The 15,414-nt window shown below is 50.6% G+C and overlaps 1 protein-coding gene across 15 annotated transcripts; it reads left to right on the forward strand.

The window, feature by feature from the left end:
• Positions 1–1,444: 1,444 nt before the first annotated feature.
• SF1 (splicing factor 1) lies at positions 1,445–15,392 on the forward strand. Of its 15 annotated transcripts, none has more exons than XM_078433661.2 (14): positions 1,445–2,251; positions 3,558–3,686; positions 6,410–6,485; positions 9,536–9,688; positions 9,898–9,987; positions 10,338–10,521; positions 10,607–10,722; positions 10,853–10,960; positions 11,647–11,827; positions 12,090–12,363; positions 12,699–12,758; positions 12,865–13,044; positions 13,806–14,010; positions 14,446–15,392. In XM_078433661.2, the coding sequence occupies exons 1-14, from the start codon at positions 1,855–1,857 to the stop codon at positions 14,573–14,575; spliced, it is 2,283 nt and encodes a 760-aa protein (XP_078289787.1). In that variant the 5' UTR covers positions 1,445–1,854; the 3' UTR covers positions 14,576–15,392. The 15 variants fall into 15 exon arrangements, with proteins under 15 accessions (XP_078289787.1, XP_078289788.1, XP_078289789.1 ...); XM_078433670.2 differs by having other exon boundaries at positions 1,450–1,885; positions 12,090–12,367; XM_078433671.2 differs by having other exon boundaries at positions 1,450–1,885; positions 12,704–12,758.
• Positions 15,393–15,414: the final 22 nt, after the last annotated feature.

The following is a 15,414-nucleotide window of genomic DNA, read 5'->3' on the forward strand; positions in this document are numbered from 1 at the left end:
GGAGTGGGACTGATACGTTGAAAAGGCCCAACATGGGGCTAGATCTGACGAATGGTGAGATCATGGCCTGAGCTGCAAGCAAGAATCCCACACTTAACCTACTGAGTCACCCAAGCGCCCCTCTAATTAATTAAAAAAAAAAAATTAACATTTATTCATTAAAATTTTTTTAATACTTATTATTTTTGAGGGAGAGGCAGAGACAGAGAGCAAGCAGGAGGGGGACAGAGAAAGAGGAAGGCGCAGAATCAGAAGCAGGCTCCAGGCTCAGCTGTCAGCACAGAGCCCAACGGGGGACTCGAACTCACCAACCAGATCATGACCTGAGCTGAAGTCAGAAGCTTAACCAATTGAGCCACCCAGGTGCCCCCCCCCCCCCATTAACTTTGAAGACTTCTTTCCATATAAGCTCTTCATCATGTGTGGCAAACATATTTTCCTGATGTATTACTGTCTGCTTTTATCACACAGTTTTCATTTCTTTGGTGGTCATCTTTTATTAGTCTGAGTTTCTTGTCTTCCTAAAAGTCTCTATCTCTACATGACTCTGATAGTGTCCTACATCGTGTTCCGTGCCTGTTTTATTGTCTAATTTAGCACTCTATACCATTTATTAGCTCAATTTCTCTTTACGGAATCTACCTACATATGGGGGAATCTATTCCCAGTCTCTTCCTGTTGCCCTCATCGGTCTTTCCTACACTATCACATCGTTTCATGATGGTGTCTTTTATACTGTTTGTACCGTCTGAAATGCAAGTTCCTTCTCGACCTCGTTGACAAGTTTCCCCACTATTTTCATAATTCTATGATTATAAGATGATGTAATCACCCCAACCCAATTGAGATTCGCATGGAAACGCAATGTGTATGTAAATTAATTTTGGAATTGACTTTATATTGTTGTCGCCTCAGATTATGTGTTCTTCTGTCGGCTCAGATATTGCTTTTAACCTTTCAAAAAGGCTATTTTATAGCTTATTTTCTTTCTTCCTTTAAGAAAACAGGAAGTCCTTTTTTACCTGCGGCTAGTCAACGGATCCTGTTTACGGGCGCGCGCCGGCCCCTCCCCCCGTCCCCCAGTTCCGGGTTACCATGGGAATCGAGAATTGACGTCACTTAGGGCTTCCGCGCCGGACCCCAGGGTCGTCTATGAAGCGAAGGGCGGAGAGGAAGCTTTGTCCCACCTGCGCATGCGCGCTCCTTCTCCACTCCTCCCCCCACCGTAAATCTCGTTCAGCCGCGGCTTTACCGCCGCGACCTCTCGCTTAATCCCAGCGAAACTGCTCCCCGGGGGAGGGGAGTAGAAAAAGAATCGAACAAGCGACAGCCAATCCCATGAGACTACGACGCAACCAAGGTTGATCGACTCAATCAGTTTCAACCAATGAGAAAGCCCTTGGCTCTTACGTCACAGAGCTTGCCCCACCCTATCCTCTCCTTTCTGGACGCTGAGCTCAGTTCGCGCAGTAACAAATGAAGTGCGCGCTGCGACACCTCCTAGCTCGCCAGGCTCGTCCGCCATTTCTTCGCCGGGCCTAACGGTCCGGCCAATCCCAGCGTGCATCGAGAAGGGCTAAGGCTCCGCCAATCGGAGGCCGCCGATTCCGACCCCCTTGCCTCGGCTCGGCCCAATCCAGGCCTCGGACCCGTCGCCCCCGGCCCGCCCCCGCGGCGCCCTCTCTCCTCCCTCTTTGTGCGTCTCGCGCCGCCGCCGCCCGCCGCGTGAGAGGACGGGTTCCGCGCGCTCCGCGGCAGCGCAGTCGGGTCCCCTCCCCCCGGAAGGTTCGCGAAGAAGCCGCCGCCGCCGCCGCCACCTAAAAGGAGCCACCGGTGCCGGTCCCCGGGGGCACCATGGCGACCGGAGCGAACGCCACGCCGCTGGGTAAGCTGGGCCCCCCCGGCCTCCCCCCCCTTTCCGGGCCCAAAGGGGGCTTCGAGCCGGGGCCACCGCCTGCTCCCGGGCCTGGGGCGGGGCTGCTGGTGCCCGGGGCGCCGCCGCCCCCGCCCGTGGGCTCGGTGGGGGCCCTGACCGCGGCCTTCCCCTTCGCGGCGCTGCCGCCGCCGCCACCGCCGCCGCCCCCGCCTCCCCAGCAGCCGCCGCCGCCGCCGCCCTCCCCAGGCTCCTCGTACCCGCCGCCGCAGCCTCCCCCTCCGCCGCCGCTCTACCAGCGCGTGTCGCCGCCGCAGCTGCCGCCACCCCAGCCGCCGCGTCAGGACCAGCAGCCGGGCCCGGCCGGCGGCGGAGGAGGTGAGTCGGGCCGAGAGAGCGCGAGAGGCGTCGCGCGGACGGGCCCGGCCGCCTGAGGGGCGCGCGGCGGCGGCGACGGCGGCTGCACGCGGCAGGGGCGCGCGCGCGCACGGGGAGGCCCCGGGCGGAGGCGCCACGGGGCGCGCGGCCCGGTTCTTGGGCCCCGAGTGCGCACGCGCGCTGGAGGGAGCGGGGAGGGCGAAGGGCTGCTGTGCGCAGGCGCAGTGTGGTGGCCGGGCTCCGCGGCCCGACTAAAATCTGGCGGGGCGGGGCGCGGGGGGTGGTCTGTGCTGTATTCTAGCCCCTGGTGTAGGAGAAGGGCGTGGAGTGAGTTGATTTGGTGGACGGGGTGGTGGGTGTGCATGTCAGGAAAGCGTGAAAGGGTCAACTGATGACGTGGATTGCCTCCTTCCTCGTTGTAGACCGGTCCCCAAAAAGCAGAAAAGTAGCAAGGAGAGCGGCTTTTTCTACAGCGAGGCAAGGTTTTCATTACAGTGATAGAAAGTTTGGAAGTCCTCGGGGTGCGGGTGAGGCCTATGCTCCTTTTGGAGGGAGAGAAGTTTTTCCTAGTCTCGCTTCATTTACTGTAGAGAAGTCTGATAATGCTTCCCCTTAGTGTTGGGGCTTTGCCCCTGGGCCTGCCCCCCCCCCCCGGGAAGTAGCACTGATCTGTGTGTATTAAAAGTGTAGGGAGTTCCCGCAGTTGTATCGGAGGAGGAGGACTTGGTGGCTGTCGTATAGCTTGCTCTTTGTTGAATTTTTGATACGTCAGATACTGAGTGTCTAATTGGCCAGGAAGGTTGCTTATCTTGGCTAAACTGATGAAGAAAAAACTAATCTTGTTGAAAAGTTGGGCTTTTTCACTTAGTAAATCATTGGTTTCGCTGAGTTCTGGCCAATTTGGAAAGGTGACTGGTGGGGAGGGGGACGTGGGAAGAAACAGCGGTTTCTTCAATATTATTGTACGAGCCTGATTATTCAGTATACTTTGGCTTCTGCGACATCCACGGTTGATGTAGGTCTGAAACTTTAGACGTAGAGATTTATTAGATTGTTTACGTACCTCACAGTTGCCCTGGATATACCATAAATGTGAAATGTTACTTTTTCGGACCCAGGTCCAGATACCCTTGTAGTGGCTATGTGTCTGATTTCCCGGGTTTGTTTGTATTTTTTGCCATTTATAAAATGTCTTAGGTCAAGTTCTCAGGCTCCCGGTCTGCGGAGGTTGTGTGCAGTGTCCTGATCTGCTTGTTTATAGTTAGCTGGTTTATATTTGCATTTGATGGACCTTGTCTGCCTGTAGACTTCCCAAGTAAGAAGCGGAAGAGGAGCCGATGGAACCAAGATACGATGGAACAGAAGACGGTGATTCCAGGAATGCCTACGGTTATCCCCCCTGGACTTACTCGGGAACAAGAAAGAGCTTATATAGGTAAATACACGTTCTGCACCCAAATGCGTTTTCAGATTGTTACAGTTTATTCTGAGCGACATTTTGTGTGTTGTAAGTTTGAGACCTTAAAGTCTTGTTTTTTTAAGATGAGGTATCAGGTGTTCATTCTCGACTTTGACATAATCCATCAGTTTTTGCTGTGTTAAGTCCTGGGTTTGCAGCTCCTTGTTTTGGTCTGTCTGTAACAGCAGTGTTCTCCATGAGTGCCAGGAAGGTAGAGGGACCCACTTTAGGAGTGAGGGTAGCCCCCAGTCCAGCACCCCACCTGCCCTTTTCAGCTGCTGCTCGTTGCCAGTTGTGAGGTGAGTGTCTTCTGCCTCTCTGGACACGGCCCCAGTGGAGAACACTGCAGGTATTATAAACTAAGTACCTTTTTCACAGCATGGTTTTTCACCATAATTTCATATTCCTTCTCCCCTTCAAATGTGGTCTTTTACTTTTTTATAGGTACTTTCTGAAAAGAAAAAAACTTAATTTAATCAAAGACTGGCTCTGAAAGTGTTCACAGTGCACCCCTTTTTACCATTTTGTTGAATCTAACCTTTCCTTCAGCATCTTTTCTGGTTTGGTCTTTGGAGAGCTGTCTTAAAACGAGGGCTCTTTTACTATTTACTATCAAAGAACTCTGCTGGGAAAGGGATACTACTTGGATATGGAATGAGGTGATAGGATAAAAGATCTTAACTGATGGGAAATTTCAAGAATTAACAATGACTGTCCACAATGTAAATGAAGTTAATCTTAAAATTACCTTTTTTCAAATACAAGGTTTTTAATGCAAGTTTCACTTTTATTCATGTATCTGCAGCTGTCTCTGAAAAGTTCACTTGGAAATATTTCTTACTAACCAGATAAACATCCCCTTTGGAGTAAATTAGGGCAAAGGCTGCCTAGGCCTATGAGTCTGGAGCCTTCATAAGTAAAAGCTTCAAGGCTGGCATGTGTTATTCTTGAGGATCTGAATCTCGTTTTTTTAACTGCCGAGAGTTTTGAGGTGTTGGAATTGTTTATCTTGTTTTCACGTACTAATATTTCTTCTTTCCCCACTGTTCCAATCTACTGCCACCCACCCCTTCATCTCACACTGGATCGTTCTGGGTCTTTACAACCTTGCGAAATGTTCCTAGTGGGATAATGTTCCCAAAACACAAGCAGTCTTAGAAAATGGGGAAAAGCAAACTTCTCTGCAGTTCTCCAGTTCTCTTCCTGTGCAGGGAGTTAATGCACTGAGCCCGAAGGGCTGTTTACAGCTATAATCCAAGTGGATAGAGTCAAAGCCGAGGCCAGTATAGATCTCAGCTCCAAGGAAGATCCCAAACTTTGGGTTTAATTTCCAGTTATTTCCTCAGGTCAGACCCCACATCCCTACCGTAGTTAGGAGGACTGCCTGCTCCCATGAAGGGGACTTTCACTTGAGTTCTTGAACTTAATACTTGACCGTCAAGTCAGCACTTTCCTGGCATAGAAGAGCTTTAGGGATCCACAGATCTCGTTCATCTTCTGTCTCTCATAGTACACGCTGCCTTGTACGACGCCCCCAAGTATCATCTCTTGATACGAGTGTGGATTTTCACTTCTCTGGAGTTGGAGTGGATATACGGTATAGCCTTGTGGGATGTATTTAAAATTAGAAGGATGTCTTGGGTTAGACCTGTATTAATCCTGTTTTTGGAGCCAACTCAACTTTAACCCAACCCAGTTAAGACTTGCCCTTACTAGAGATGGCTGCTCACAACTCTCAGATGCTACAAAGGTAAGACACGGGTGACTCTTCAGCACACTGAAGAAAGTGATCTTGCTCTGCAGTTCCATTATCTTGAGAAATCAGCCGGGTAACGTTTCCCTGGAGTCATTGAACTTTTGTGAAACCCTCCTCTCTTTTTCACGTACAGCCTTATTTGTCAAGGTCTGAGGGCCACACACATTCTCCTTGACCCACACTTCTATTTTCTCCCCCCTTCCTTTTACACTCCTCATGAGGAGCGAGTCTGAAGACAGACTTGTTAACCTCTCACGGTTACTGGTTTATTAAGGTATATGAAGATTTGAACAAAAGCAACAGGTATTGGGAGATCCTTATTAGTACGGATCGGGTTGTACGGAAAGAGTATGTATAACGAACTGTTTACGAGGTATCGAATTGGTTATTAAATGTCTTACTTGTTTAAGGAATTTTGAATCTGGTATCAATGAAAATGATCTTTGCTCAACTGGTATTTTTCCTTGTCCCATGTTAATTGGATTTCATTTTGGGCTATGCTTAATACTTAATGACGAAAAGTAAACTCTCAAGAGTCTTGCCCTCAAAGTAATTTGGTTGGGAACAGGGTATTGGTGATAACGTACATGCTTTGTTTTGGGTGCCATTCGTATAGCAAGCCTTGAGGGGGGAGGGAGAAGTGAAACACCGAGTAATTGCTTTGACGTTAGCCTTAGTGAACAGTCTATACCGCTAACCCCTCTTCCAACAAACTGTTTGCTTCCTTAAGTGATAACCATTTTGAAGTGAAAAATACCTATAGATGTAAATGGACTCCTGCCGATAGGCGGTTGGGGGTTTTTGCCTCAGAGTGTTCACTGATCAGTCGTCCCTTTCAAAGTCTCCGAGTTCTTCATGCTTGTTGTTGAGATTTGAGATGTTTTTTGGTAACATTGTCTTTTTTCCATCCTTTTTTTTTCTTTCCTAACCTGGTTTCTTCCAGTGCAACTGCAGATAGAAGACCTGACTCGTAAACTGCGCACAGGAGACCTGGGCATCCCCCCTAACCCTGAGGACAGGTTGGGAAACAGTTTTAACCAGCTGACAGTAACGCTTTTACCTTTTTCTCAATACGTTTTACTGGTGGCAACATATTGTGTCAGTTCAAAGAAATCATAGTAAGACGACTGCTAATACTCTGACTCTTGGGCCTAGGGTTTAATTAGCAATCCGTATGGTTAGTCATCAGTTAGAAAATTGGAATGAAACTTAATTACTAGCAGAATAAAAAGTTAACGGGCAAATGGACAACTGGTTTCCAATTGGTAAGCATGTAGATTTTCACCTGATTTACCCACCTGTAGTAGGGACAGTGAGGTGGCCCGTTCACCAGCCTTTACAGTAACCGCTGTGGTGGAAAGCCGAGGGTATAGAGTTTTTCTCACAGGTACACGATGCAGGGATTAAGAATATTTTTGAGCATCACTGAGTTTGAGCAGACCAGAAACTCTTACCTGGTTAGCTCATTGCTGCAGTCCTCCTCATGGTTTTGAGATGGTTTTCAAATAGATGAGATTTCTAACCAGCTTCCTTCACTGCCAGTGAATTTTCAGCCTTGGCCATTGCCTGGGGGTATTGGGAGGGGCCAGAACATTTCTCAGCTATTTGGGGAAGGCTAGCAACCAACCCTAAATCACCTTGATTTTTTATAAGAGTGTGGTTTGCAAACAGCTGTGGTCATGTCATCTCTGTTTATCATTTCTCTCACCTTTGAAAAGTCAAAAGTCTGAGGGAAATGAACTTTTTAACCAGGAATTTTACTGACTGGTTGAACTTCAAACCGCTAAAGTCTAATCGAAGGGCAGTATGCCTCCCTCTCCGTGAAGTTTCTCTTAGTGCAGGCAGCATAGTTGAAAGCACTTGCCTTTAAAAGTTAGTGTTTTCGGCTTTTATTACCCAATTAATGGCTTGTTAAATCAGGAAGATGATGTAATGGTTTTAGAAGCCACTCACTCAATGCATCTTTCTGCTGCCATTTGCCAGGGAACAAATTAATTTCTCCATGTGTTCTCTCATTTTACGTGATTGAATTTGTTATTTTTTACCTGTAGGTTTTGGTTGGAAGGTTGTGTTTTATATTTTTTGGTGTTGTCCCCCCCCCCCCCCCCCCCCCAAGATTTGCATTGTAGGTTGTAGACCACAACTGTTGAGTGCCTTTTTTTTTTTTTTTTTTTTTTTTTTTTTTTTTTTTTGGCCTTTTTCCCTTTAGTAATATGTCTAACAGGTTACCAGGCAATTCCTCAAAAGGTTGAATTTTTAACAAACCTTTGCTTCCTGGAGAACTGGGATTAGAGTTTAGTTCATCTATGTGATGCCTATTCGAAGTGAAGAAGTTGGGCCAATCTAACCTCTAGAATATTAGCTATTGCCTTTCACATCCACAATTTGGGAAGAGGTTAAACTGTGGGGAGGCTTTTAAATGACCGATTTGGTACTGGTAAAACTTGTTTTGTTGATTAGCTAGAAATGCTTACATTCTAGACAGCTGTGGGGTGAGAATTAGAAATGTCAAGCATGTTAGAAATAAAACCAGAGCAGAGTTTTCTTCTCCCTTGTATTCAGTTTGAAAGAGGGCCTAATGCCTGACTGGTTTTGCTTTTGAGCCCAGGTTGGAGGGAATTGCATGAGTTTCTTACCTTAATAAGGTTATTTCTTAAGAAGGTGTATTCTCAATATTAAGCCACTTTCTGCTATCTTGATGTTGCTTAAGTTGCACAGTTAAAAATGTTTTTAAGATCTCTTATAGACATAAATGTGTAAGCTGATAGTCTAATGAGCTGGGGTATGTTTGCTTTTGTTCACTATCATTGGATTGTGTCAACAGTTTATATAAATGCTAGAAACGGAGGTGTCATTTAGTCGTCATTAGCCATGAACAAACCTGACCTTTTATTCCATCGTGTGTGTAATGTGGTATGACATGGTTCCCTTTAGGCTGAAGACAGTGGGAGCAGCCGAGTTCAGTCCTTGCTCTCCAACTAGGCAAGGTTCTCTCAACTAAACCAAGGGTATAGGAGTCTTGACTACTTTCAGGATGTTTTTTTAATAACCTGATCCACATGATCTCTTCCCTTCTTGCAGCTGCTACTAAATTTTCATTCAGAATATCAAGCTATGGTCCTTTTTGTAATCTCAACTCAGAATTCTAGGAGCGTAACTTCTCTTTTTTTATTACCGCAAAATCCAGCTGTGGTAAACTGACCATTTTATCGTTACTATTTTTTTACTTGTAGCAACAGCATTTTACTCCTTAAAAAAATGAGAGAGAGAAAATCTGCTTTCTGGACTTGTAAACTCTGGTGGAGAATCCTAGGTTTTCCCCTTGCCGTTTGCAGGTCCAGACCCTAGACAAGTACTTGACCAAATCTGCACTTGCAGCCTCTAGCAGAAGCTGCGTTAGCACTTTAACGTTTTTCTCTACCCAGACTCCCCAACCTCGAACAGCCAGAAAACAGGTTGGCTCCTGGGCCTTGGACACAGCCAGCCAGGCCATTGAAGGAAAAGCAGAGACGAAGCCTTGAACCATCTCTCTCCATTGTGGGGCCAAGTAGCTGCAGCAGCCTTGAGTCCCAGTCGCATTGGGTTAAAGAGCTCGTACTTACTCTGCGGTAGGGGTGCAGACACTCTTCCTGCTAGGGCGCGAGCTCTGCAAGAGTCCACATTTTACCTAAACTTGGGGTTTCCGTGGTTCGTAGAGTTGTAATATCGTACAGCTTTTTTAAAAACGAAAGAAAAATCCATACTTGGCAAGAAGACTCCAGAAGATGATACTGTCCTTGCCATTTACAGTCCAAAGATTTCCCCCCAGAAGGACAGACTTTTTTCTTCTCAACAATTAGAAGCCAGACCGTTTTTTTTTCTTCTCTCACACACACCCCAGTCCCCCTATGCTAAGCCAGCTTTCATCTCCCCACTCCACACGATCTTGAATAGCACACGTTATGGTCGGTTCCTCCGAAGAGTGTTGTGTTAGGGTCTGAGAGGCAGAGGGGCTGGGGAAGACTAATTTTAGCCCGTGTGGGATGAGAAAAGTGAAGGCAGAGCAGTAACGGGGCTCTGTTTCCCACAGGTCCCCTTCCCCTGAGCCCATCTACAATAGCGAGGGGAAGCGGCTTAACACGCGCGAGTTCCGCACCCGCAAAAAGCTTGAAGAGGAGCGGCACAACCTCATCACGGAGATGGTTGCCCTCAACCCTGATTTCAAGCCGCCTGCAGATTACAAGTAAGCAGAGGGGCTGGCCGGTCCGGGACAAGGACGCGTGTGGGCCACGTGTGAGCTGGTGGTAGAACCGTTTTGGTACCCATGTCTCCTCTCTCGCCCCAAGTCACGTGTGATTAACACATGGTACCAAGCTCAGGTTTAGAAGAGCTGTGGCATGTCGGTGTCCTGTCTCCGAAACACGCAGAGTCCATGAGTCTATTCTTTCTTAGGCCTCCAGCAACACGGGTGAGCGATAAAGTAATGATTCCACAAGATGAGTACCCAGAAATCAACTTCGTGGGGCTGCTGATTGGGCCCAGGTGAGTAAGTGCTGTCCTATGGGACGGTGCGTCATTCCTGAGACCCCGTGGGATGGATCGATCTTAGGCCCCATTGGGTACAGTTGATAGCTTGCCTTCCCGTTTTGGGTGGGAGGTCACGCCTTTCTGTGAGAAAATCTCTTTAACTTCGGCCTCTTACTGCAGAGAAGTCCGATCCTGGGGATCGTTTGCTATGGCTGGCCTTCACTTGGGGGTCCTGGAGCTTTTGGTGGGAAAATCCAACTCCATGCTGTCCCACTTTCTGCCAGTGTGGTCAGCCCGCTCTGTCTCTTCTGGCATGTGAACTTGCCTGGCGAATACAAAGACTCCGTTCTTTCTGCCTCTGATAGAGGGAACACCTTGAAGAACATAGAGAAGGAATGTAACGCCAAGATTATGATTCGGGGAAAAGGGTCTGTCAAAGAAGGGAAGGTCGGGCGCAAAGATGGCCAGATGTTGCCTGGAGAAGATGAACCACTTCATGCCCTGGTTACCGCCAACACCATGGAGAATGTGAAGAAAGCTGTGGAACAGGTGAGGCAGCCAGAAAGGAAGCCTATTGCTAGAAGCCATGCAGTGGCCCCGGTGCTTACGTGACTGACTGTTCCATCTCCGCTAGATAAGAAACATCCTGAAGCAGGGTATTGAGACCCCTGAGGACCAGAATGATCTACGGAAGATGCAGCTTCGGGAGTTGGCCCGTTTGAACGGGACCCTTCGAGAAGATGATAACAGGTGTGGCATCAGTTTTGAAGGGAGGGAGAGTCCACTCGGACCTAAAGAACCTGTGGGAGTAGGGAGCGTGACCGTGGCTCTTGAGATGACTTTGTCTTTTTTTGTGTGTTTGTTTTTTCTTCCTTGACAGGATCTTAAGACCTTGGCAGAGCTCAGAGACCCGCAGCATTACCAATACCACAGTGTGTACCAAGTGCGGAGGGGCTGGCCATATTGCTTCCGATTGTAAATTCCAAAGGTGAGCGGCTGGAGTTGGAGCTTCTTTGTAGCCTGCGGTGTACGAAACTTTTTTTTTTTTTTAGCACGTTGTTGGTTGGTTCCTATTAACCTTTGGACCAGAGAGATGCTCCCTTTCTGTGAGTGTGGTCTGTGACGGTGTGACGTTAAAGCCCAGGATGATGAGGAGCAGCTTGTGCAGAACACCTGTATTTTGTGGCTCGTCTTGAGTTCAGGAACACTGGAAATTTCCATTTTGGATATACTGTGCCTCGGTGTTAACTACCTTTTGCTGCTAAGCAGTCTGGATTCTTGACCGGTTTTGAACCAGCCCTTGATGGCAACAGTTTTCTCCTTTTTTTACTTTGGAAAACCTGGCAGGTGCTCTCGTCTTGCATATATTTTCCTTTCCTCAAACTGGGAATGTAGGATCTGATGCAAGTTTGTTTTTTGGAAGAGCCTATGCTTTCCTGGCTCCCGTGGCTGGCGTGGTCGTATGATCTCAGTCTTCTCTGTTGTGGCAGAGATCCGCGTGGTAATCTCAGATGCAGAGCTGGGCACAGAACTGAAAATTGGATGAGACTATTTTGAGGAAGGATCGTTGGATTCCTCAAAACTCTGTCAATTTCTCAGAACGTAAAACTTTTTAATAACGAAGGGGTTTTTTTTTTTTCTCTTCTCTCTCTCCGTTCCCTATCCCACCTTCAGGCCTGGTGACCCCCAGTCAGCTCAGGATAAAGCACGGATGGATAAAGAGTATTTGTCCCTCATGGCTGAACTGGGCGAAGCCCCTGTGCCAGCGTCCGTGGGCTCCACCTCTGGGCCTGCCACCACGCCCCTGGCCAGTGCGCCTCGGCCTGCTGCTCCCGCCAACAACCCACCTCCCCCGGTGAGTTTCAGGGGCTGGTTTTTGTGGCCCGGTCCCCCGTTCTCTTCCTCGGAGACAGGGGCGCTGTGGCCAGGTGCTCTGGGTAGAGCAGGTTGGCGGACATGGCTGGCAACATTGTTCTTCCGGATGTCAGGATGTTTGGGGATCTCTCGCTTTGGGAAGATCCCGTCCTCCGGTTCTGGACCTCTTGACGGAGCCGAAAGAACAGTGTTGCCACCAGGGGGAGCAGGCAGGGACGTTGGCGGGAAATGCTCTCACATAGTCTCTCATGTCCACCACCCAGAGCCGCCCACCCTGGATGAATTCGGGCCCTTCAGAGAGTCGGCCCTACCACGGCATGCACGGAGGTGGTCCTGGTGGGCCCGGAGGTGGCCCCCACAGCTTCCCACACCCGTTACCCAGCCTGACAGGTGGGCACGGTGGACATCCCATGCAGCACAACCCTAACGGACCCCCACCCCCTTGGATGCAGCCGCCACCACCACCGATGAACCAGGGCCCCCACCCACCTGGGCATCATGGCCCTCCTCCAATGGGTAAGTAAGTGTCAGACCAGAAACCTTGGGGCTTTGGGATAAGCAAGGGTTACATCAGGTTGCTGCGAACCGGAAGCAGCCCTCGGAGTGGCTGGGTGTCGCACCAGGTCTCCTGCCAAGGCTCGGGCTCCAGAAGGAGCAGGACTTTGTTCTGGTTCAGGAAGTGTTTTCTGTGTGGGGTAGACACAGGCCTCCCTCTTCAAGGCAACGGTTCTAGAACTGTTCTTAGAACGGTAGCCATCGCAGGCTGTGTGACCGAACGAGCTGTCGGTGGGGGCATCTTCTCTGGCTGGTTCCAATGTCCTGCTAAGTCCCTGCTCTTTCCTTCCATCAAGATCAGTACCTGGGAAGTACGCCTGTGGGCTCTGGGGTCTATCGCCTGCATCAAGGAAAAGGTAACACAGCCTGTCCCCTGCTCCCTTTGGGGTGTGCCCTGGGCGCGAGTGGGGTCTCCGGTCTCTCCTCCCCTGAGGCCTCACCCCTGCCTCCGCCTGCCCGCAGGTATGATGCCACCGCCGCCTATGGGCATGATGCCGCCGCCGCCGCCGCCTCCCAGTGGGCAGCCCCCGCCCCCTCCCTCTGGCCCTCTTCCCCCATGGCAGCAGCAGCAGCAGCAGCCTCCGCCACCTCCTCCGCCCAGCAGCAGTATGGCTTCCAGTACCCCCTTGCCATGGCAGCAAAGTGAGTGGAATATTTTGGGCTTGTGGGGGTGGGTGGGATGGGGAGGTGGGGCTGAGAGGGACGAGAGAACCTCGCAGCTCACGCGGGCAGGCGGACACCCTGGGAGGAGACTCTGGTCTCTGCTGGGGGTGTAAACAGAAAGGGCCTCCTGGCCCTCCTGGGGATCTTGGGGAAGAGAGCTGATGTTTGGCGTGGTTGTGTCTGGGGAGAGGTTTTGGGGGACCTGGAGGGAACCTGCCATCGTAGGTAGGGTGCCGGAAATCCAGGCGCTCGGTGGGCTGTGGGAGCTGCCAGCCGCTGGCTGGCCCGAGCCTGTGCGGAGGGCCAGGGTGGGGAGGGTGCTTGCATGCCGTGGAGAGGGATGTGATTGGGGCCTGAGAGACTGCAGGGATGGGACCGGGCTGTGGGGAGAGTAGCTGTGGCCTTGAGGTTGAATGTGCCGTTCGGTGGTGGCGGCGGATGGGCGGAGGGACGTCAGAGCCGGTTCTTGTGTCTGGTACCTTTCCCTCAGCCCTTCCACGGGCATTGGTGACAAAGGGCTTACTCTGTGAAGCCCAGAGACCTCGAGGCTGACCCCAGGGTAGTCCTGCCCACCCCTCCACTCCCCATCACCAGGACAGCCCCGCCCGCCCGCCCCCCACCACCGTACCGCATGCCAAGCAAGGAGCAGGCGCCCCTCGCCCCCCCATCCCAAGGCAGCAGCCGCAGAGAGCCGCGGTGTGCCCCCGCGCGTGTGACCTTGGGCTTCTTTACCACCCCAGATACGACGACTACCACCACGAGCGCTGGCACAGGGTCCATCCCGCCATGGCAACAGCAGCAGGCGGCTGCCGCAGCTTCTCCAGGAGCCCCTCAGATGCAAGGCAACCCCACTATGGTGCCCCTGCCCCCCGGGGTCCAGCCGCCTCTGCCGCCCGGGGCCCCTCCCCCTCCGCCGCCTCCGCCGCCTGGTTCCGCCGGCATGATGTATGCCCCGCCCCCTCCTCCTCCGCCTCCCATGGACCCTTCTAACTTTGTCACCATGATGGGCATGGGGGTGGCGGGCATGCCGCCCTTCGGGATGCCTCCAGCTCCCCCACCGCCTCCACCACAGAACTAGACTCGGTTTTTTTAAGAAAATATATATTATATAGAGAGAGAATTGGTCTCGTTTAAACACACGCCGAACCTCACCATATGGAGCCAGACATTGGGATGCACGCATGTGATTGGTGTGCACGCATGTGTGTGTGTGCACGCACCGGGCTGGGCCAAGCGACCAAGGACTCGCTTGGGAACGGGCAGGTGGTAGTAGGGGCGCCAGCTTGGGCTCTCCTGGCGCCCCGTAGCATCGAGTGTCTTCTTTGTCTTCTTTCTCTCCTCACCCAACTCCCTTTGCCTCTCCCCAAACCGGGCCGCCAGGATCCCTCCCCGCGGCGGCGATGGCCCGAGCCATGAGAGTGAGGACTTTCCGCGCCCATTGGTGACCCTTCCAGGCAGACAGCCTCAGCAGCGCCCCTGGTGGACGGGATGGTTCGGCAAAGCAGCCTGAGTTATTTTTGTGGACGGAATCGGAACACGCTGGCTCCATATCGTGAAATTTTTATTAATTTTTTTTCTTTTTCCTTTGTTATTTCCTGATCTCTTCCTTTCTTCAGACTCCGTCCAAGGAGATGCTCTTCCCCGATCTTCTGCTGCAATTAGATTCCTTTCCTTTTTCTCCGTTCCTTGTTCTTCTCTTCCTAAGGAGAGGAGGGAGCAAATGGTTTTAGGCGCAAGCTTTAGCCATTGATGTCAGGCTAGTTGCGGGGGTGGGGCGGGGGGGGGGGGGTTCTTTGGTTCTAAAATTTTCAAGGTTGCCATGACCACCCCAGAGACTTTTTTTTTTTTTGTCCTTTCTGTAGTGTGAGATTTTTGTCTTTGCCACCTTTGTAGAGAAGTGGGTTCATTTCCAGGTTCTGGGTCGACACCTATCCCGGCACCCCTGCCTGCGTTAGGTGGGGCCACCCAAGCCACCTTGGGCTCGTCTGCCACCCTGGAGAGTCCTTTCCATGCTCCCTGAGCATCTAAGCTGCCTCAGATTCCATTTGTTCCTCTCCTTCCTGGAAGGTTTCCTTTTAAATTTTATTTTAATCCCAAACGTCTGAATGTTTTGCAGTGTCTAAGGGTTTGAGCCCCTCGTTTTTCGTTCTACTTCCTTTTTCCTCCCCTTCCCTCTTCATGGAGTGATTATGTTGACAATAATGTATAATGCGCGTTCTCTTCACTGGTTTATCTGCAGAAATTTCTCTGGGCTTTTTTTTCGGTGTATGATTCAACACTGCGTTAAAGGGGGGTGTTCCATTGAATAAAAGAGCAGTGTGGTTTTCTGGGTCTGTTTCTTCATTTTCT

This window comes from Panthera onca, chromosome D1, assembly GCF_046562875.1.
Source record: "Panthera onca isolate mPanOnc1 chromosome D1, mPanOnc1 haplotype 2, whole genome shotgun sequence".
In the NCBI taxonomy this organism is placed as follows: Eukaryota; Metazoa; Chordata; class Mammalia; order Carnivora; family Felidae; genus Panthera; species Panthera onca.

Coding starts and splice junctions, on each gene's coding strand:
- SF1 (XM_078433660.2), top strand. CDS start 1,855: ATGGCGACCGGAGCGAACGCCACGCCGCTGGGTAAGCTGGGCCCCCCC. Junction 9,689..9,897: donor AAGCCGCCTGCAGATTACAA/GTAAGCAGAGGG, acceptor ATTCTTTCTTAG/GCCTCCAGCAACACGGGTGA. Junction 12,759..12,864: donor TCGCCTGCATCAAGGAAAAG/GTAACACAGCCT, acceptor GCCTGCCCGCAG/GTATGATGCCACCGCCGCCT.